The 23,441-nt window shown below is 36.0% G+C and overlaps 1 protein-coding gene across 5 annotated transcripts in view; it reads left to right on the forward strand.

Annotated features, from left to right (window-relative positions):
* ATP9B (ATPase phospholipid transporting 9B) overlaps nt 1–23,441 on the forward strand; it is a 154,174-nt gene that overhangs the window by 60,373 nt on the left and 70,360 nt on the right. For all 5 annotated transcript variants that reach the window (XM_085051714.1, XM_085051715.1, XM_085051717.1 and 2 more), the window contains 3 exons: nt 3,266–3,360; nt 11,259–11,339; nt 17,764–17,839. In XM_085051714.1, coding sequence (XP_084907840.1) covers nt 3,266–3,360; nt 11,259–11,339; nt 17,764–17,839 — 252 coding nt within the window. The remainder of the gene's footprint in view (nt 1–3,265; nt 3,361–11,258; nt 11,340–17,763; nt 17,840–23,441) is intronic.

The following is a 23,441-nucleotide window of genomic DNA, read 5'->3' on the forward strand; positions in this document are numbered from 1 at the left end:
GTAGTCCCAGGAATTTCCTAAGCATTCAAGTTTTACAGTTTCAACTGAAATGGTTTCAAAAATCAGTTTAGTTGGTACTTGGACAGCAGCTTGTATGGACTTGCTCTACATTGATTTCTGCCTGTCTTCAACAGATTAGGCTAAATGAATATTACATACTTGTAAATGAGTTTAAATGTACTCATGAAGTTTGCACCACTTTTGGTAAATGATTAACCTATTTAGACCCAGTGTAATTTCCTTGAATCAACCTTAAATTCTAATTCCGATAATTCCAAAAATTTCACTATAATAATGGAAATGTCATATGTTCACAATGTACAGCTTTGTCCACTAATTTTGAATGACTGTATAGTTATGTGAAATGAATGTCTGAGTGGCCTCACTGAATAAAATAAAAGGCTTAATTTTGTGCATTCTCCTTTGTATGTAGCCTTATGAAAAATTCTCCTTTTCAGTGTGGAATTTAATTTTTCTTTTTCTTTCTTTTTTTATTTTTTTTCTATTTTTGTAAACAGCTGTTTGATTGGTGAATACTTAAAACGCTTAATGGCATTTCTTTAAAGTAGCACACACTTTAAAAATTTTCATTCTTTGTAAGATAATTGTCCCATTCAAGACTTATTTGTATATTGAGAAAGAGTAGCAACTCCTGACAGGTATAGATGGTTTGGGGCTTCTTTTTTTTCCTGGCAAGTCATATTCAGGTTAGAAATGTAAGAGATTTTTAATACTGACCTAAAACGTTCTGCTGAAGTATGTAAGACAATTTTTACAATTTTTAGTGCAGTTTTTTGATTTTAATTTTGTGGCTGGGGTAGGAGGGTGAAATGCTTCCAAGCATTTTAAAATGGAGAAATGAAAATACTTTGTTTTTTCAGAAGACTTTGATTTTTAGAACTTTACTGCTGACTCAAATACCTCTCAAAGGGAAAGTTCGTGTAACTTCCACACAATACACAGTGGGGAATATTTGGTTTTACAAACATTTAATGTTTTAGGTAGGGGTGAAGAGTTGTTTTTATGCTTTCTAATTGCATGTTTTATCTTCCATGTTTATAGCTTAGTTAAGCCAAGTTACCTTAGAGAATAGTTCAAATTACTAAGTCAAATCTATTGCAATGTTTGAGGTAGAGGATTGTATTGTTTCAGTTTTGCTTTTGTGATCACTATTGAAAGCTGACTTGGCAGAAAGCAGTCTCTTTTTCTGGATAAAAGGAAAACAGGCTATGAGATAAGTTATTGATGAAATTAACTGCTGAAGTGAAGAGGAAATGCAGCTGGCCAATACATGTCATAGTGTGAGCTCTATTAAATGAATATATGTGCAGTCAACCATTCACAGGAGCCACGCTGGTCTTGAACTGCATTGATCTAAGTATAATTCTAAATGAAATTGATGCAAGAGAGCAACCACTGACAGGAAGGGTAAAGAGAACCATGAAATGTCTTGTATAGGAAAAGTATGATTGAGAGTAGGCTCATCTATGCCATGGACAGAAAGTGCAGTGATATTGTGGTGTTTCTAGGTACTTCATGCTTCATTATAATGCAGTGGATATCACTGACTCTTCAAAAAGTGCTTTATAGTATTTTATTTTTAGAAGAAAATCCATAAAGAATTACATTTAAAGTTTAAAACCAGCTTTTCAAGAACTTTAGATACAGCTTTGCAGCTTGAATCTCTGAGCTTTGGGTGAAATTTGGCTGTGATGTTTTCCAATAGCTGTCTGTATTAACATTTAAGGATTTTAAAGGCTAACTTATGATGCATGTATTAAATATAGCTGTGACATGAAAGCCTGTAAGATTCTTTCAAGTCTGTTGTGCAAAAACACTACCTTTTAGTCACATACAGTTTCAGGTGGCTTCTCTCTCAAACATGTCCTTTCAGACTGTTAGCTCATCAAACCTGCTTAATTTGCAGGTTTTGATGGATAAAACACTGGGTTCTGTTAGGTTTTAGTTACACCAGCGTCCTTGTGCCCTATAGAATAATCTCTCCTTTTATGTTCAGTGGTAGGTACCCTTTCTTGATATATTGCCTTGACACATTCTAGCAGACTGTCTTCTTGTCTGTAATAGGACTCAAACCTGGATAAACTCCTTTGCAGTGTTTTCTTCCACTTAATTGCCACCACATCACTTCTAAGAGTGAAACTACTTTGTTAGTTTTTATTGGGTTGGTTGAAATACAGAAGGAATTATGGGAATATTTATATACACATATGTCTGTTTGTTAAAATTTATGAATAACTTGTAAAATCTATTCTTTGCACACCCATAGCACCCAGTAACAATAGTGTATATAGTTGTTTAGCTGTAGTATAATGGAAATTATTACTACTTCAGAACTACTACTTCAGTAATTACTACTTGAGAAATATTTAAGGCTTCTCTAGTGTAGCACTTGTGAAGAATACTGCTAAAATTTTACCACCTTTTTAAAAGGCTTCAAGCTTTATGGAATAGTAGTTAATTGTGTATTTTTTACTAGATCTGCAATGTTTGCGTGTGGTCTTTTTTGACTCTTACATGAGTAACTTATACTCCAGACTTGATGATATCCATCAAACTGGTTATGGGAGTGAGGGGAGGCTCTGCACTGGTCTCAGTTTTCTGTTTCTTCAATACCAGTCTTCTGTCTGTACAGCACACTGATTCTCTTCTGACAGATTTCTTTAGTGTTGGATCACTGATAGATGACTCAAAATTACTTCTTTTAAGTATAAAACCTTCAGACTCATGGTGTTTTGAATGCTATCCATTTTTAGGACTTTTTAAATTTTTTTTTTCAGAGAAGCCAGGAGACAATAGAAAATGAAAGTTTGTGATGCCACACCAGCAAGGAGAAAAAAATCACAGGCATCAGTTAATTATTCTGTTATGTTGGAATTGTATGAGTGACAGAATTGTGTGAAGAAATAAAACTATACCTTTTTCAACTTCAGCTGAATTTGCATCTCTTGATGATAATGTTTGAAAACCTGTTCAGAAACTTTTAAGAAACCTGTAAATAGAATCTACCTCCATTCATAAACAAGCGTATTGTTAATTTTATTGGAAAAAATGGTGCAATTGTGTGGTATCTAAAGTATTCCTGGAAGAAAGTATGTGGACACTCCAAAATACAAATCCTTTTATACATTGAACATTTATTTAAAAATTGTTGTAAATTGTGTTGTTTTGACTCTTCTAAATGTTTTAACCCAAACTGAGTTTTTGAAATTAGAATAATAGTTTGATGTCTCTTTGTAACTTCAAGGTTCGTGTTTCATTCGAACTGACCAGCTGGATGGAGAAACTGACTGGAAACTGAAGGTTGCTGTCAGTTGCACACAAAGATTGCCAGCTTTGGGGGTAAGCATTCACTCTGTTTTTGAGATATCTTCTATGTGTGCATACATATCTGTTATCTGAAAGATGATTACAATTACTGTAAGTATTGGAAAATACCTGGTACTGGAGTCTAGTTTTTGCGATAAATAAGACACAGATATTCCACCAGATGCTGAATGAGAAGTTGGTTATGCAAATATTCTTGGTTTTGCATGGAAAAGAAACAGAGTCAGAATTCGATTTTTGTCTTTCAGCCTAGAGGTTCTCATTGTTGTCCGCACTGAGATCCACACTGCCAAAGCAAATCACAGTTACAGTGTTTTCAACCAGGCATTAGACTGCAAGTGCAAATTATTATTGTCTCAGGATCTATTGCTTTAATCACTTGCTTGTGAGCTTGGGAAACAATGCTGTGCTCCTGGAAGGTGAAGTGCTTTTTGTTGTCAACATACTGTCTGGTCTGACTAGGTGCAATGTGCAGGTTTGTGCAAGGAGGGCTCTGTAAGAGTGGTCTGAATGTGGGTATATTTTGAGTGCATACATGTGTTGTGTCACAAGTAAATCATTAGAAGGTACACAGGTGTGTGTGTGTCTATATACACATTCAAAATAGACACCTACCTACAAAAGCATATGTAAAATTGTATAAATGCCTCCTTTACAAGAAGCTGAATTGTTTCCCTTGTACTGGGGAGGCTTGCTGTTATACAAGCTTCCCCAGTACAAGTTGGCTTGGTATTAGGAGACTTCCTTGGAAAACATACTGAAATTACGAGCTTGTGGAAATTTACCTCTCCACAATTTCTGGTGTTTTGACAATAAATCTTTTTAAATTTGCCTTTAATAAAACACCTAAAAGGCAATTATTAAAACCTTTAAAGGATTGTTCATAATCCATCTCAATAGAAAAAGTGTTATCTGCCAGATCTTAGCAGGACTACTGCAGCTACAGAGATAGAAAGTTCCAGAAATAGAGTTGCTGCACACTCAAATTAGCAAACAGGAGAAGTTTTTTCCTGTGTTCATATTCTCTGACTACTGGCTTCACAAATGACAGGAGAAGGAAAAAGTACCTACATTGCAGTTTGTAGGATTGAGAAGAAGGTTTGGAACCAAAGATTGGTCCTGCCCGACAGAGATGCCAAGTCAGGCTTCAGGTCACGAGTTCTGGTGCAAGGACAGACTTCACAAATACTCTGTAACCTGCAGTTTAATTTAGTCTTTGTAATAATGCCTCTCCTGTGGGTTTTTAACGTTTAATCGTGGCCTTCTCTTGTTTTCTCATTAAAAGAAAATAATATCCAAATTTTGGACAGATGCAATGTATTTGACTAAAATACAGTCAACTTTCTATCTTGGTTTTTTTTGTTAATTAAGTAGCATTTTTCCAATAGTTATTACTGTGTTCAACATAGCTGTTATGTTTTGTTGGTCTTTTTGTTTTGGAAACAGCACTGACTGCAGTTGCAAATACTGTGCAAAGCACTCCCTCAGAGATTTAATGCTGGTGTTCTGAGCTTAGAAATTTTGGTGTACTGATGCTGAAATCTGGAGTAAGTTACAATGCAAACGTTTCTCTGCACTATCCTTTGGAAAACAAAAAAAAAACGCTTTTACATTAACTTTTTTTTGCCTAGAAAGTCCAAATCCATGTTTGAAGTTTTTTGCTCCTTGTTAGGAGGAAAGCATGGAATTGGCTTTCTAGCTTTCATGTTAGGTGGAGCATGCAATTTTTGTACTGTAACTTTTATATTATGTTCTTTGTTTAAAAAAAAATCAATTATCAATGGACTTGACAAATAAAGCATTAAGCATCTATGGAGATAATACAAAATTATGGTTAAATCTGTGCAGTATGATTTGAAGAACTAAATGATTGTACTATTTTAGACTGGTAAATAAATCAGAAATAGAAGGAGAGAGAAGGCAAGATACTGCCAAGAAATTACTGTTGCATTTTGGAAACAGTATACAGGTATCAACTGTGCAATATAGTAACCATTTCTTCCTTGTTGTCTCCACTTATGGCTGTTAACCTCCCTCTGACTGATCTGGGCTTCTGTCGAGATCTTCATACTCTCCCTCTTGAGCTGTAGATGGTAACCTGAGTTTATAATCAAGTGCGGTTAATCAGGAGCTGTTTCCATTTAACACACCTTTTGTGTCTACCAGCAGCATATGAAAGCCACCAAGCAGTTGATTTGCCTCTGCCCATTCTCACACCATGCCATTATTGGTGCTTACCCATGCTAGACCAGGCTTTGTCTGCATTAAGCTGACATTTCATCCTGATGAAGCGTAACTGGCACTGGGTGTAATACTTCCTGCCAACTAAACTAAAATACTTCCAAATTTTTGTACTGAGTGGTTTGGTCTAACCACTTACACTTGGTGGTTCTTTATTGGGATAATTTGAAATGGCTGCTCCCAGCAAGTCTTAGACTGTTTGCAGTGCTCATGTCTGCTTCGCTCCTAAGCTCCATCTGTCTGTGACTTACTTTGGTGAAGTGGTAGCCTAATGCACCCAAATGTAAATGGTTTTTAAGGGAGTCTGATATCTGTCATGGAAAATGATGCTCAGTGCCTATCACAGAATACTATTTCCATTTTTTGTGGAAAAGCATATTGGTAATTCTTAGACTTCTGCAAAGACACTTTTACTTTTACTCAAATCACAGTGTTATGCAGGAGTGTCAGTCATGTAAAGAAACTGTGGAGAGACAACTTCAGAGTTTGGTATGGAGGTCTAAGCAAGCTGTGAATATGAAACGAACAAAAAATAGCATTATGAAATTATTTTACTGTAAGGCTAATTTTTGTGCTTTATAGCAGAGTCATAAGCTGTAAGTGAGCCCTACAGGAAGTGAAAATGCAGTGTCCAGCATTATTTCTTTATAGTTACACAACTGGGTTCCTTTCCTGTCCAAAATGCAAGGCGGATCGTTGCAGCTGCTGTGTGCGGCAGTGCAGCCCGAGTGCGGTGTGTGCGGGACAGCCGTGAGGCGCTCGGGGCACCCGGCCCCCGAGGGTAAATCCTTGTGGGCGTGTGATGAGCCGGCAGCCTTGCTTCTCCCAGGCAGAGCCCGTGCCAAGCGGGGCAGAGGGGCGCAGTGGGGTGGTGCCCCGTGGGTCTCACTGTTTCAGCCAGCCTCCGCCTGCAGTGGCCTCCGGGGACTCATCACACATGCCTGCCACGGTGGCTTCTCTTCAGTGGCTTCTCCACATGTTTGTGATGTGTTTTCAAAGCTGAGACTTGCAGTTCATATTCCCATATTGAAATATGTTTTTAATAATTCAAAAATGTAATTTATGTAAGATGAGCATGAAATAAACTATGAACAGTTAGCTCTTGTGATGGATAGAATATATTCTCCAGACTTGTCACTCATTTGGATTTCTTTAGTTGTAAAAACATAGTAATTAAGGCTGGAAAAGACCTCTAAGACTGTAGAATCTAAGAGTTACCCCAGCCCCACTGTATTCACCACTAAACAGTGTCCCCAAGTGCCACATCCACCTGCCTTTTGAACACTTCTAGAAATGCTGATTCCACCACTTCCCTGGACAGCCTGTTCCAATGCCTGACCACCATTACTGTGAAGAAATTTTTTCTAAGATCTAATCTAAACCTCCCCTGGAGGAACTTGGGGCCATTTCCTTTGCTCCTGTCACTTGTTACCTGGGAGAAGAGACCAACCCCCACCTCACTACAACCTCCTTTCAGGTCAGAGAGTGAGTATCTTGTATTGGCATGAGCTGCCAGCCATGTCAACAGAGCAGCACTGTAATCCTACCCACTGTGACACCCAGAACAAACAAACCCGCAGACCTTCAGAGCTTCTCTTAAAGAACAGATGACACCACCAAGATGATCAGTACAGATTTTGTTGTCTTTCTAAAAGCACTTAATGTGATCAGAGAATTAAAATTTCAGCAAGTCCCTTAATGATGGCTGAGCTGCAAATATGGTAACACCTAGATTAGGTTTCTTGCAGTTTCATGGTTATAGGTGGGACAGTTCTGGTGATACATGAGTTCTGAGGCATTCTTCTCTAGCTTTTTTGATCAGCTATATTTGTTAACAGCAGTGAGGTCACTGTAATTTTCAATAAATGGTGACTTGCTGATTTATATCAGAAGATCCATACAGCAGTAAACAATACCATTTACATTTAATTAGTTTTATTGAACCAAAGGCAATTTTATTTGCAATGAACTACATGTTATGATTAAGAATGTATTTTAATGATCTTTAAGTAAGGTGAACAAATGTTGCCCTTGACCTAATAGAGGAGATTTTTCTATGTCATTGATAACTTCGTGGTGATTTTTAAATTGTAAAATGCAAAAGAGAACATCTTCATTACTGTACCATCACAAAGTCATTTTCTGACCTGCAGGATAGAAGGATGAAATGCATTCTTCTCAATTATTATTTTCAAGTTTGAGATAATTAAATTCATATCAATTTTTTAAAAAAAATCTCATCTACTCTTACATAAGAATAATTTCTTTTTTACTTGAGATTCAAGTCTTCCATGTAGTTTTTTTAATCTAGAACTGTTACAATCCCCACCCAAACACATTTTTTGTCTTGAGTAAGAAAATAACTGAGGTCATTTGCCCTTACTGCATCCTAAAAGTGGTGTAATTTTAGATGTAGAATACTGTTTCCATTGAAGGTATCAGTAGAGCTATTTGGCTTCAGTGAATCAGCAGTTCAGTGTACCAGTATGAAAATAAGTCTTTACTGAAGCTGTTTCACAAATCCCCCATTAGTTAAATCATTAATAAAAAGTAGTTGCCTTTTCTGAAAATAGTACAATCAGATCAATAGATCATTTAAGGTAATTGCCCTTTATCCTGCTTTTATAGAAGGGAAAACAATAACCTAACATAACATTAGGGACATAACAAGGTAAATTTTTCTTGCCTAGTGAGCAGAAATTATATTTACATGTTCAGTTGCTTACAAATCTTGAGGTCTCCTTGTTAAAGTCACCCTCACGACTTCTTTCGAGACATAGAGAAGAGAAATGCACAGGTTCCATACTGGAAAAGCAGCATTTGATGAAGAAACATCTTTGTGTTGTTACAGTAACCTTTGCTAGTTGTTGAATGGAGTTCAATAGAAGTTTGTCTCCTGTAACTATCATTATTCAGGTTTTTGTTTCTTTACCTCATATTATAAAACTACTGTATTTTATTGGCCTGAGAATGATGTCCATTTGGAGTACAGAATACTTGGCTACAGAAAGAATCTTTGACTCTTTTCTTTACCCTAATAATGAAAACAATACTTTGGAAATCTGAGCACAGGTAATATGCTTTTATGTCTTTCTGCTGCTCATGGATGAAATGTCAGTGGGCTAACACCATAGATTTCTCTCAGAGCATAGGTGTTTCTTATGTTTTTTTAGTTTAAAAAAAGAAAAAACAAACCACACAATTCTGGAATACTATGCCAGTTTTAGCTTGTGGCATTTCAGAGTAATGCTAATAATGTGCAGGGAATGTGCAGGTCTCAGTTTTTCACAAAGATAAGTAAGTTTGTTTCAGAGTTGAAATTCAAAACGGAAAAAAAGGAAAACAAGAAAATTTAGGTGTTAAATCAGAAACACAGACAGGGAACTAAAACATAAAAAGATACGAGAGGATTATGGTTGATAGAAATTTTTACCTTTGAAATGTAACAACAGAGAACATCACAGTAGCAAAAAAATAAAAATATTAGAAACCAAGAAAATATATTACTGTACAAATGCCAATTCACTTTTAAAAAGTGGATATTTCTGCTCTGCTTTCTTTTATTTTAATGTTGCTTCCCACTAAGGCATTCTTTCAAGAGAAAAAAGTTGACGCATTTCACTAGCAGTTTTTATTGTGTATATTGAGTCTGTGTGTGGTATTAGTTTTCTTCTGGGCTATTCACTACTGAGAGACTCTTTATTTTTCTTTGCATAATAAAGCACATAATAGCTTGGATTAGCTAAATTGTAGGTGATAACAGATTGGAAAGAAGTGAATGATGAAGATATAGGACACCACATGTGTATTAGTTTCATATGAATTATTTCTCGTGATCCCGTTGAAAGTAGGTTTGAAGAACAAGGGTGCAATGAATGAACTTCGTGTGAAAGAGTACAATAAATGCCTAGTGGTTTAAGATAAAGATAATTTGTGAGATTCAGTGTTCAGATTTCACTCATGTTTTTTGAAAAGCATGTGAAATATAAAGTGTGTGTTTTTTGCAAGCTGTAAAAGGAGAGATTTCTTGTCTGCAGCATATGAATACAAATTCAGTATTTACAGAGATACACATTTTTAAACTAAAAACATATTACATAAATGTACATTAGATTTTAAGAAAACATTCATTTTGATAAGGAAAAAATCATCAATCTAGCCATTGTATGAGAGAAACTAAAGGATATAAATATGTTGGGCTTTAAGACTTTAACACAGGTAGATAATTGTACCTTTAGTTAATTTTTGTACTGTTCAGATTAGGAAATATTGAAATGTAATTATTTCTTCTTACATTCAGAATTATGGGAAAAAATAATGGCCTGCTTTTGAAAGTAGCAGTTGAGCCAAGGTGTATTTATATGTCCATGAAAGAGGCTGTAAAATCAATTCTGCTTAGGAAGCCAGCATATGCTAGCTAGCAGGAACAGGGTATTGTACCCATGTAATTTGCTCCCCAGAGATGGTGTTCGATTAGCCTTTTGCAAGATTCATCTAGTAACGAAGGATGGAGATAAGCCAAATAATTAGGTGGTACATAGAGTGGGAAGGTGAACAACCTTGCTTTGATCAGAGGTTAGAATTTGTAGATCAACTATGACTTGGTATGAAGCATCTGCTCCTTTCCAGAGTAGAAGCTGGATTGTTGTGGTCCCATGCATGAATGGTCAACTCCTTTTGAAATCTCTTAGCTGCTGTTGGTCCTGACCATCTAAAAAGCACCAAAGAGTTTGCTTTTGTGATTAAAAACAATCCTTTGTATCGGGGTTTTAGTCTGTGGTATTTTTTCTGTGGAAGGTGGATGTTTTAGAACAATTATCTGATTAAATAATTGTTTCAGAATTTTTACAGAATAAGGTGAACCTCACTGGGCCTCTAGGGACAGCTCGTAAGACCTTAACAGTCATCAGATTTATCAGATTTTTTTTCTTTTGTTTAAACTATACTGCCATCTATTCATAGAACATGCTACTGTAGTATCTTAGGAGCTTCCTATTCTGCTTAGTTTTAGGGTTGGAACATTCATGGATTGTTTGCCACAATATGGTACCACATACATTAGACCAAATTTTATCAGACTAGTTTTGATGTATCCCTGACTTTAAACATTTGAGTAATCCTGTTGATGTAGCCAGGCTTTCTTGAAGCTGATGGAGTTTTCTCATGGGGTTTTCACAGAGGTGCTAGAGCATTCAAGATAACTCGAATCAAGTTCATTGTTTTCTCCTGTACTTAGTTGGCTTTGTCCTTGATGGCAAAGTACTTTTTTTCCAGTTTCATTAAAAAAATCCCAGCCAACAAACAAACAAACAACCCCACCCTCCCACCTCCTTTGTGTTTAAAAGAACAAATACCAGGAAAAGATTTTAAGATTACACTATTATTAAATAAAATGGGGCTGTTAAAAGAAAATAAATAAGGTATGTAGCTCATGTTATAAATGTAAAACAGCGTAGTGATTGAACTATCAACACATTTAGGATATCAACTTGGATCTGATTCCTCTATAGCAAGATACACTGAAAAAAAGCAGCATGTTTCTTAGTAGGATAGAAATTGTGTGAACTTAGTTTGGGGTTGGTTGGTGGGGGTCATAAACTGGAGTCTTTACCAGGTCTTCAAAATATGTGATTATATTTAAGTAATAGTAAGTACATTAATCTGTTTTACAGGATCTCTTTTCAATCAATGCTTATGTTTATGCTCAGAAGCCACAGCTGGATATCCACAGTTTTGAGGGTACCTTCACACGGGTAAGTATTGTATGTAAATACAGTTCCACTTCTCTAATACCTCAGTGTAAGTGAAACCTACACTTAGTGTCAAAATTGTATCAGATCTTTCCTCAGCTTTACAGCAGTATGTTCCTGCTGTGGCAATAGTTCGCATAAAAGATGTGAATGAATATCTTTTAAACATGTTAATACATGTTAAACATGTATTGCAGGAAGCTAATGCATAAAAAATGTCAGAAAAATTCAGAATTGGAGAGTTGAATATTTGTTGGTTGACATCACTTTAATCTTTTCATGTGAAACTCTTCGTGAACTTTGTTTACTTTGTTTCCAGGCATCTGATGTATGGTTCATATATGTCAAAAACTGAAAAGTTGAATAATAGCGGTAGCCTGAGACAATGCACCTGTTAGTTTATGTGTGATAAAAGCATGCCTTCTTTAACTGCATTTCTGCTGTACTTCCAAAGTTTTGTTTTCTCAAAAAGTAAAATAAAACTGAAAGCTACTTATGGGGGCTTTTTATTGATTCTCTTTTCCAGAGATAATTATATTCAAAACTGAATATGAAAATAACAATGCAGTTATATCTATGACTTGTTTCTGTTGTTTTCAAAAGGTGGCCTGCTTAAGTTGACCCTTTAAAGCAGAGTGTCCTAATAGGTAGTAATTTTTTTTTAATAGGTTTACAGTTTTGTAGCACTATGTTAGCAGATATAGTGATTGTTCTGTTTATTTTAGCCAAACTCAGTGGTGCTAGACTCATTCCTCTTGATAGTTTGTTTCTAAAATAATTTGAGAGAATTAACTGCTGGGGAGGTAAAGAGAAGGGTTTTTTACCTGACTCAAATTGGTAATAGATTTTGTTCTGTAATTGGAATTCCAGTTCACAATTGTAAATACACTGATGAATGAGATATTGCAGTTGCTGGCTTTCGAAGACCAATTTATACCAGTTACATAGTCCATGCTGCCTACAAAGTAAATGTCATTTGTTCACACTTTCTAAAGTAGTAAGCAACAGTGTTTACTTAAACCTTGTATTGACCAATTGTCCAAATGAAAATTCTGTTAACAGCTGTAAATTCATATTATTCCTGTCTCAGTGGCTAAGTGTGTGCTTTCCTAAATATATACTGAACTCTTTGGATTCCTTTTAACAACTCTGGTATATGTAATTGAGATACTGGGAAATAGTCACTAAACAGTTTTTCCCTGCTGTGGGTGCTGTTTGTACATGTAATAAGATCTGTATGATTCAAACATCCCGATTTATGTAAATAACTGTGATGCATTTTATGGTTTCAGGACTGCATACATGGGTTGTTTTTTGATACTTCAGTAGGAAAGATAGTTTAAACTGAAATTCTGTGTACAAGCATCTGAGGGCATTGCCCTCAAATTTGGTTCACAGTGAATCACACTAGATATTTTTCGAAGGTTGGTTTTTGTTAATGGTGTACCTTCTGCATTGTGAAATGTTGTTTTAGGACACTCGTTTACTGATTTATCTTTCTGCTTTTGCTGTGAGCCCTTGCTTCTTACAATAAATCAGTTCTTGCATCTCATTTCTATTTTATGTTAAAGCAGAAAAAAATTAGTATGCTTAGTGATGCTAATGCGTACATTTTTCTACTTAAGCATTGATGTTCAAAGAATTCTTGCAAGGGTAGGTTGACAGGGTAATAGCACATTGATTTTTCTTTTTCTTTTTTCCGCCATTATGGAGACAGAGTACTAACAATGTAAAAGACAAACTTAGATAATTTCAAAAAGTGTGTGTCCATAAAACAAACCAGAAACTTGGGAGCACAGTGCTGGAGTTTTTATGAGCGAGCAAGTTCTAAGTACAAATCTATCCACAAAAATCTGAGTGCTGACAGAAGATATATATTGCAGAACACTTGCATAACCATGTCAGGAGGCATAAAAGCTTTGCTGTACTCTGTTGATATTTGCCAGCTCCACATGAAGTTGTTTTCCATTGTTCTCCATGGATATTGGTGTGTTGCATGCAGTCAGTGCATGAAAACAAGTGCATGTTCTTGCATGATCGTACCTGGCCCTTAAATAATGGTATAAATTAATTCTTCTCCTTCTTCTGTACTTACTAGACAATCTATCAAGAAACAATAGATGAGCTAAATTAGTGTTTTGTGGAAATTTATGAGATGATAGTTTTATTTGTTCTGCGGGCATCATCCATGTCTTGGCTGAGCTTATTTTTAAATAGTGGTGTACAGAACAAGGGTGTAAACAGATAAACTGCTAGAGTTTATCTTCTGTCCGGTGCTCCTCTGTAGGCTTGATAAATAAGGGAGCTATTTTATCCATGCTGAAAATCTGTAAAAAGACAAGAAAAGGTAACCATGCTTCATAAGCCAGCCTTTACCAGTTGAACCCTAAAGAGTACTCTAGAGCATTACATCAGTTTGTATTGGCATAGGCAGTATTATTTAACCTCAGCTTACTTCTGTATAGAATCATAGAAAGTCTCTCTTGCTTTTAAACTTGGCTATTTTTTGTTTAAATTTGGGATCTTCTTTCACCATTCCCTTAAGAATATTTTTTTGTATTTCTTCTCTATTGTAGCTCTGTGCTGTCCCCATAGTCTCTTCATTTACTTTGGGAATCTATCTTAAATTTTTATATTCTAGTAGAAATCTTAGAAAACGAAGTCCATTGTGTTTCGTTCAACTACTTCAATAAGCTTTTTTTTCCTGTGGTACAGAAGTATATTATATCATATATATAATTTTTCCCAATATAACATCTTGTCAAAAGCTTAAAAAAAACCTACCTTGATGCAAAAACTGGTGCATGTAGCTGTATTCATTGATGAGTAGAATCTCTGCCCTGATGCTAAATATATAGGTGTTTTCTTGGATATGTTTTGTATTTTAGCAGAGACAATGTTAAGTCATTTTTTTTACTTCATATTTGCTGTTACAGAATTACCTGTTTTGAAGCAATGGCTGTGTTTACTTCAATCTGGCTTACTTTTATGTTGCCACTGAAGGGAATGGTATGATGTTTTGCAAATCCTTTGGCTCCACTTCCTTATGCTGGCAGTAATAGCTATACAGACAGCTTGACTAGGGAGCTAATGTGTGTGGAACCTAATCTGACCCTGTCCAACAGGAACATAGACAGAAGAATTAACTGTTGGGTTGGGGAAGGAATCTCTCTCAGTGATTCAAGTAAATTATCGTGTATTCCACTTTCTTACAAAAGTTGGTGGGGGTTGTTGTACTGCATCTTGTCATGCAGGAACAGAGCTTGAAAAGATCAAATAGAAGTGGTACACTGGTTCACTCTAGAATTAGGTGTTTAGTCTCAAAGGCCTCTGTCATTATTTGCAAGAATTTCTAAAAAATGGTAGCTTTGAAACTTTTAAAATGACTCCTTCAAATTTGTCATGATCCTCGGTCAGCTGTATTATGAATTCATGAAAGGACTTTATGAAATTAATTATAAAAGGACTGAGAGTAGGATATATTCAATTTTTATTTCAATTATCATATTTCCTTTTTCTCTGCACATGCAAGAGCTACAGACTAATCTCTGAATAAGAACTGTAGACAGTTTAAACCCCTATGATCAATGCTGCACACGGATTAAAAAACCGAGCCTGAATATGAAGCTTGAATATAATACTGAACTGCACCATTCTGGTAATGAACTTCATTCAGAATTGAAAGACCAATAAATATACAGCTGTCAAATGAAATTCAACCCAGCAGACCTTAAGTGGAAACTTTGTCAGCTGGACAAAGAAGCTCTTGTATGTCAAATTTCTGCTATGAGACTAAGTGATGGATTTCGTTTAACCAGAAACATACATTGTTCTGTTAGTGTCAGAACATTTGCAGAAATTTCTCCTTAACACAAGTCTGGTTTCACTCAGGAATTGCAGTTCTTCTCCTTCCCTGCTTCAGCTATCCCTACCATCTCTCCAGACACAGAAATAAAAATAGTGTGAAGCAGCTTAACTCACAACCCATAAATACACCTTTTATTTTTCATTTGAGTAATTTATGACAAAAGAAAAATCAGATAAGGTCACAATCTGTTTGGGTATGGAAGGTGTGGTATTTGGGAAATGGAATGAACTGTAGAAAGCTGAAAATGTTAGGTGAGGGTATAAAGACATGGAAGTATCATAATGAAATAAGCAGAAGCTAAGTGATTGGCCAGACCATTCTGTGGATGAGTATGAGTGGAAAGAGAGAGAGCTCACTTGATGTTTTCCTATTTTGAATGACCTAAAAAGAAGGTATTCCACCCGGTCTTGTAGCTGTGGTAGGCATTGGATAAATGACTTTTTCTTGACTGTGTTGTCAGCTCTCCACAATCATTGCAGGGCTTTTGATTTCTTCTTGTGATATGGAATAGTTTCCTAATATACTGTCTTAAAATCTGCTAACTGAAGAATAAGGGAGAGCAAAAGATTTATCTGGCTTAGTATCCTATTCTTAACAATAGCGAGAAGCGGAGTGCTGGGAAGGAGATTACAGCTAGAGTTAGGATACAGTAGTGCCTCCTCAAAAGAGTCATGTGTCTCTTAACTCAAGATGTGGGAACTTCTTGAGTTAGAGCTGGTTTCTGTGAGTCACCTGTAATGAATTTTCCTTCTTTAAACTTACCCAGTTCACCCTTGAACCTGTGTAACCTTTTAACATTCAAATGGGAAGGAGTTGCACAGGTTATTTATATATTTATGAGGGATTGCCTGTAATTGTAATTTTGCTGACTTTTTAATGACTTCTTTCTACTTTGGTAAGAGTAAGCAGTATCTATCGGCCCTTTTTAGGTGCCTGTTTCATAGATGTCTGTCATATTTCTCATTAGAGGTCAGGTTTATTTAGTCATATCTACTATGGAAGCTACATTGACCTTTATTGCTCTTTTTGAATGTTTTCTGGTTCTTTTTACTTTCAGTTTGGAATAAACACAGAAATAATCACAGAATCCAAATAATTTGGGAACACTTATAAATCGAACCAGGAATCTAAGCATTATGAGTTAGGACCATTATAATGCATAGAATGCATAATGCATAGAATTATAGCAAATAATTCTTGCAGTACTAATTCCTTTGGTAAGAATCAAAAAATAATTCCCCTTTTCCTTAATTTAAGGCTAATATTACAGAACATTGATGATTCTTCCCAGAATCACAGACTGTTCTGGATTGTATGGGACCCACAAGGATCATCACCTCCAGGTCTTAAATGAATGGCCCATAATGGGGATTTAAGCCACAATTTTGACATAATTAGCACCATGCCCTAACCAAGTGAGCTAATCCCAGGGTCATCAGAATATAAGTCTTGATCCAAAACTTGTGGTTTTCTTCTTAATGCTAATTCCATATCCTCTCTCTCTTCCCCTCTGTCTTTGTCAGAATGGTTCACTATGCCTTTTAAACACTGATTTTTCCTCATTTAAGAGAATAAGAGCTATAGTTTCCTTGCAATATAGGGATTCATTGATGTACACACAATAGCTTATGTGTTTAGTTGGAGATTTTTCTTTTTTTAGAAACAAAATTCTATGCAGCTCATCCTGTGCTTGGTGGTAGTTTCAAAATAGAGATGAGGAGTGGGTGTAGGTTTTGATTATTGACAATATGTAGAATTTATTATGTACTTTGATAAATAAGTAATCCTCTCTTTCCTGCAAAATGTTTGGCGCCAATCTGTAATTTGATCAAATACACTTGATTATCCTACCTCCTAAAGTTTCCTGTAGTTGTAAACAGCACATTTCACAGCTGCTAATGAGTAACAAATCTGTACATGCTCCAAATTGATTATGAGAGATTGTCTGTTTACAATCTGTGGATCATTATTGCTTGGGAGGAGAGAGAGAAGGAAAAAAGGGGAAGTTAAAAGTAATCATGGAAGCAGTTTTCTATTGGAAGTATTTTCCCAAGGTGTATATATTTCATAAGTATGTGGTAACATAATACAAGCCTGGTTTTCATTTTAGAAGTCTAGCTGTTCTTCCCTGAAGGTTATATAATATTGATCAGGTGCAAAATGATGATGTCTGTAACTTAATGTATGAATTATAGATGATTTAAATAAAGAAGAAGGTGTTAATTTTTGGTAGTTAGTGTTCATAACTCACTTTAACTGCATGCTAAGCAAACTGTGCTGCAGTTTGTTACATCTGAGGAAAAGAATATGTTACTTTTAAAATACTTTTGACTTTAGTTCTTAAACATGTTTGAATATAAGTAATACGAACGTCAAACTTTACTTCACTTTTTGGAAAGTTGTGTCTATGTATATAGACAAAGCATGTGCAATGAATGCTACTATACAGCCATTGATACAAGGATGCAAACATCCTGTGCAAGTTATTCCGATGGTTTGACATGGTTCTTAACTTTTTGTAATGGTGATTTACTTACTAGCTGTTCATATTTTTAACAGGAAGACAGCGATCCTGCAGTTCATGAAAGCCTAAGCATAGAAAATACATTATGGGCAAGCACTGTTGTTGCTTCAGGTAAGTACTGCAATACAATGCTGATTATGTATCTAAAACCTTCTGTGGAAGTGTATCCTTATTTTTCAAAATCCATAAATATTTCTCATTTTAAAATACCTTTGTCTTCCACACTATTAAACTGTTGCTTTTCTTCCTCCCCAGTGGTTTCATCATGCTGCTCAAAATATTTTCGTGTATTTTTAATCTTCCTTAATAGCTTTGGGGGTTTTTGTACTTACATTTTGTTCCTGCAGTAGGGCAGTCCCTTGTAGCCCACTCAAATCACTGACCTTTTTGATTTAATTAAAACTTCCAAGTTGTAAGGTGGTCTGTTTAGCTCACAGTGAATGATTTTCCCTGCTTAAAAGCAAGGGTGGTTTTGCATTTTTTAGAAGTATTTCATTTATATATACTCCATGCTTAGTATCTTGTATTAGGCAAAATCTTAATCAGAAAGAATAGATCAGTTATAAAGTTACGTAATTTTAAAATCTGGAATCTAACTATTGCTACTGTTTCATATATGTCCCAGATACTATAAATGAGCGTACATTATTATCTAGATACTGTATTCAGACTTTAGGCCATTGTAACTTTCTGTTTTCAAGAGCACAAATTTATTTTCTTTCATTTTTGCTGTGTGTAAGAAAAGTCAAAAGGGCTGTGCTTATTTTTCTACATGAAAAGGCTGAGAATAACGAATTGGGAGTGCAAGATTTCTGAAAAAACTCGGATTTAAGATGGGGAATTGAAACAGCTTGAAACAGCTGAAAAAGGGGAAGAAAGTAAAAGAGTGTTTCCAGCTAAATTGTAAAGTTTGTCCCTACTATGAAGACATCTTACGTCAGTGAGGGGTCTGCTGGAAGGCTGTGGGGAAGAGGTTAATTTTGAGGAGGTAGCAAAGGAGTCTGTGCCTGAGCATTCCTTTTCAGAGTGCTGACAAGATAGACATATTCTTTGATTCTTAGTGTTGTTTGGTTTGATTGCACTGGAAAACTATTCTCTCTGAAACTGTTCAGTCAAATGGATGATGCCTAAAATTGTCCTCAGTTAGGTTTTTAACTTAGGTGGCTAAGATCTTTAAGTTTGTATAAAAAGATGCTTCTCATGAAGTATAAAGTTCAGTATTGGGTAAACTTGATTTGAGTTTGCTTTTCCTCAAATCTATGTACAGAGGAAAACTACACTCAAAGAGTATGCATTTGCAAAGTCAGTAATTCTGAATCAGTATGTTTGAATTTTAATTGAAAGCTGTTCATGTTTTCATTTCCAGGGTAGATTATTTTTTTAGAAGTGTAGCTATTGACTGAGAGCTCTTGATCTGCTGTCTAAAGTTGGCACCCATATTAATGGAAACAGTGCTCCTTAGAATTTATACCTTAGGATAAGTTTGGGGTTTTTACTTTTGAGGGGTCTTGTGAAAGTTTAATTATTTTTGAAGGACTTTATCTCATTATTAATGATGGCAGTACAAAAACATAGGAAAAGATAATTCTCTTGTTGGAGCATAGTTTTCAACAGTGAAATAAGACTTTAAGGAGACTCAGGACAAACTCATTGAATGATACAAAGTAAAAAATATTGAATGGCTCTTCAAGACTGCAGCCCCTTCTGAAGGAAAAAGTAATGCGATCAAGAAATTAAAAAATGGTGTCATGATGTGCATACAGAAGTTAGCTTAAGTTCCCGCAGAAGAATAGTGTCCTTCAGTAACTGATTTTGTGACATTAATTATATCTAACCCATGGCATATCATTCATTTCACTTACCTCATTTCATGTGTTAACTACAATTTAATACCATGGTAGTATGCTTCTCTCGCGTAAGTTTTGTATGGCATAAATCCAGATCTTAAGAATTGCTCAGGACCTCTGTGGGTGTAATTTTAGCATTTGATAAGATTGGGCTTTCAGCAAAAAGTAGGAAATTGTTATCTTCAGTGTGTTGCTTATCTAATAAGGCATTTATAAGGTCTTATAGATGCACTGTGCATATAGTCATGAGGAAGACCATAAGGTAAAACATCTAGCAGATTGTTAAAATTAAGATATTCTAGATCTGGTTTATAATTGATGTATCGTTCAGTTGTTTCCGTCTCACTTCTGAGTTGAATGTACATAGCTAAGTTAGAGCACTTGATGCTGAGCTACTTAAATTTGTTTGGGGTTTTTTTTAAAGTAGATTTCATAACTGAATTTCCAGGATTTGTGACAACTGAAAATCCTAATAAAAATACTGGTCACTGTCTGACTGCATTATGAGCACATATAAGCTGACTTGCTTAAACCTGCCGAGGAAGGATATCAAAGGTGGACTCTGCCTACACAAGTTTGCAGGCACCTCTGCATCCCCTCCCCTGCTATGATCAGTCACAGCCCTTAATTATGTTGAAAAATGTAGTGGAAGACTATGCTTGTGCACAGCTTCTACAGAAGAGTAGAATTTGGATTACATGAAAACAGAAGAATAAAAAGCCCATAGCATATCAAAGTCTGCAGTTCTCTACTCTGTAGCCCGCTACCTCACCCACACTTATTTCAGTCTCCTTACTGTCCAGGTTCACAGTTCTGTTACACACAGGTATTTTTCACCCAGAAAGTCTATGATGTCTGTGTGCAAGCCTAATAATTCTATTACAATGCCACTTTGGTTCAAGAAAGAGGGTTTGTGGCCTGTGTCCAAGTGAGGGGTAGAGTTCTGCCCTGCAATGTTTCCTGTACATCTCTTTGTTTAGCCTAAGATTCTTCAGCATGACAGTCTTGACTGAAGTCTAGCTTGGAAGGCTGCTTCCTCCAGTGCTCTCTAATCAGCCTGGACATCATCTGTTACTAAGCCAAGCAAATGGGTGACTCATCAGGACGCTGTTATGCCCTTGCCAACCCCTTGTAGGTTGTTACAAAGTATTCTGGGTCAACCTGGCACCGTTATCTTGACATACTGCATGTATCCGAGTTGCAAATACAAGGCCTTATTTAATATTTAAAAAGGCTTTGCGTAGGACTTACAGGACAGTTATTGGGTGAGAGGGCTCTCCTCCCAGTGATTAATAGATGCTGAATTTCCTGATACTCCTCTTTGACATAGTACAAAAACCACATTGCATCTGGTAGGAGAGCCCAATATCTCCAGGACAGATGCCATTGCTATTTGTCAAGGTGATACAGAGGGTCAAGGTTAGGCTGGGAAAGGTGTTTGGGGAATTATGTGGGGGAATACCTCAGAAAACTTGAGCTCTGGTTGCTGATGCTGTGACAGTTCTAGAAGAGACAGACCACAAATCAATCATTTTGCAGATCTGTCACAGTAAATTTAAGTGTTTAAAGGTTTCAAGGCATCTTACCAATTGCATCTTGAATTCAGATTACCAAAGCTCATGAAAATATCACAATACTACAAAAATGGATACTACAGAGAAAAAAATGCACCTCTCGCTAGAACGGTACAAATGACAAGAAAAGTATTTGTTATAATTTAAGACTTCATTTTCTTTGTGAATTTTGGGAACAAAAAAATTGGTTCAACAAAACTGTGTAATGTCAACTCAAGAAGAAACTGTTCCACATCGTTTGTAATATCAAAAAATAATGTTCAGAAGAGTGAGATTACTCAAATTTGCACATTTGGGAGGTGTTTACTTTCCTTGGACTTAGTATGTCTTCTTGGGAAGAAGATATCCCCTTGGGATAACAGTAAGCTAAATGAAGAAAAAGATCTATTTTACTACACCTAATATATACCTAGTTTCAAAACAGACAGTTTAGATATCTAAATGGCGATTCCTACTGCTATCCAATCTGCAGGGTTTTCTGTATTTTGCTGTAAAGCTCTGACAGAGATGTGGTGACCATCTGTATGATGTTTATCCTAACCCTAGAAAGGACAAAGATTAATATGCCTGAATCACGCTGGAAGCCTTTGGCAGAGATGGAAATCAAAAGCCTTTCTGTCAAGTCCAAAGCATGCAGTCATCCTTGTGTTATTATTTAATAAGTGAGATAGGAAACAATATTCTGACTTTTCCACTTACAGGCAACATTCCAGCAGGTTTTAAAAAGGTAGCAGTAAGGCACAGAATCTCTGTCATTCTTAATGTGTTTTATCTCTGTGGAATTAATAATAGTGCCTGAAGGAAAGGAAATTTTGGTTAGTGAAAACTTGAAAAACTACTGTCCCTGCAGGAACACCTTTAAATATAAACAAATAATTTAAACCACCGAGTATTCTGAAAACTTCTTGGTTTATCTTCAGTTAAATTACTTACATTTCAGATCATCTTGCTTGTGACATCCATGACTGTGGTGTTTGTTTATTGAAAGCTTCAGTAGCTTTCATTTCAGAAAGGGAGAGAGGAAAGTCAGCAGTTAAATTTTAAAAAGCTTCAAAATGTCCACTACAATATGGACTTCAGCTTTTTATTCTCCATTTGTAGTAATGATCAGTGTGGTTCAAATTCTGAACAAGATAATGCAGTTTTCTGAGAAACCTGCTGAGATACCTATTAAGAGAAGATTTGTATTAATGAAATGTTGCCATCATTTTGGCAGGTATCAGTCTTGTGAAGTCACTTTAGATAAAATCAGAACAATTTATATAACTGCACAGCTGTCAAAAGCAGTATTTTCTGCTCATGCCTACATACAATTGTAATTAATTTGAGTGCACCCCAGTTTTTATATGGTTCATGTAGTGCTTGGGAGATACCAAAATTGATATGATCACACACTGGATTCGGAGTATGCCTGATTATTTGTGTGTGTTAATTCTTCACAAGTCTCCTTTTATTTCTTTTTCTAGGCCCTCATGTTTGTTCTAGTGGTATCTCCTAACTTCTCCCTCCTTCATTAACCACTCTGCCCTCACCCGTCAGTGAGTGCCCAGTGTACATGAGACCCAGTTTGTAGAGGCCCCATACGTAAAAATACATGAGTCATTGCTTTTAATAAGCTGTGGCTTGCAGTACAGCTATGCTTCCAGAAACCCCAAATTAGATTCAGTTCTTTTTATTGGACACGAGAACTGTCCCTGGTGCAACCACTTTGGGACACTGAAACTAGGCTTGGAGTTCCCTACACCAACACACTTCAGATCTAAGGAACACTTACTTACCACTAATACTGTACTAATGTAAAAAAGTTGAAAACTGAAGATCAACAACTTGTTATAAGCAGCAGTTTAGTCAGATCTAACCAAAATTCTACTCTAAGTTCAATAGTCAAAATGGAATTTATCTGACTTTCACCTTTAAAACCAACTTTTCAAGGAGCAAAATATGAGACAAGTGGGACAGTTTGTCTTTCTGAGCTGCAGTAGCCTAGCTGGGTGACACTTTGTAGAAATGTGCCACTTGGAATGTAGAGTCCTCCCTAGCTTCTATTGAACTAAACAACTGTGAAGGCAGAGGTGGTTGGAGTGTGCAGGAGGGGAGTCCCTATAGGATATTGTCCAGTGCGTTCTGACTGTTGGACAGAGGTCAGCTCAGGATCACTCCAAAATAAAGTGCTCCAAAAGGATATGTGGACATTGGTTGGAGACAGTAGAAAGAGTTCAGAAATCATGGAGTAATGACTATTGGAGGAATTTTGGGGTGGGCTGGGCATTGATCAGTGGATGGTAAGAAATG

The sequence above is a fragment of the Lichenostomus cassidix genome, chromosome 2 (assembly GCF_008360975.1).
Source record: "Lichenostomus cassidix isolate B80296 chromosome 2, HeHo_3.0, whole genome shotgun sequence".
In the NCBI taxonomy this organism is placed as follows: domain Eukaryota; kingdom Metazoa; phylum Chordata; class Aves; order Passeriformes; family Meliphagidae; genus Lichenostomus; species Lichenostomus cassidix.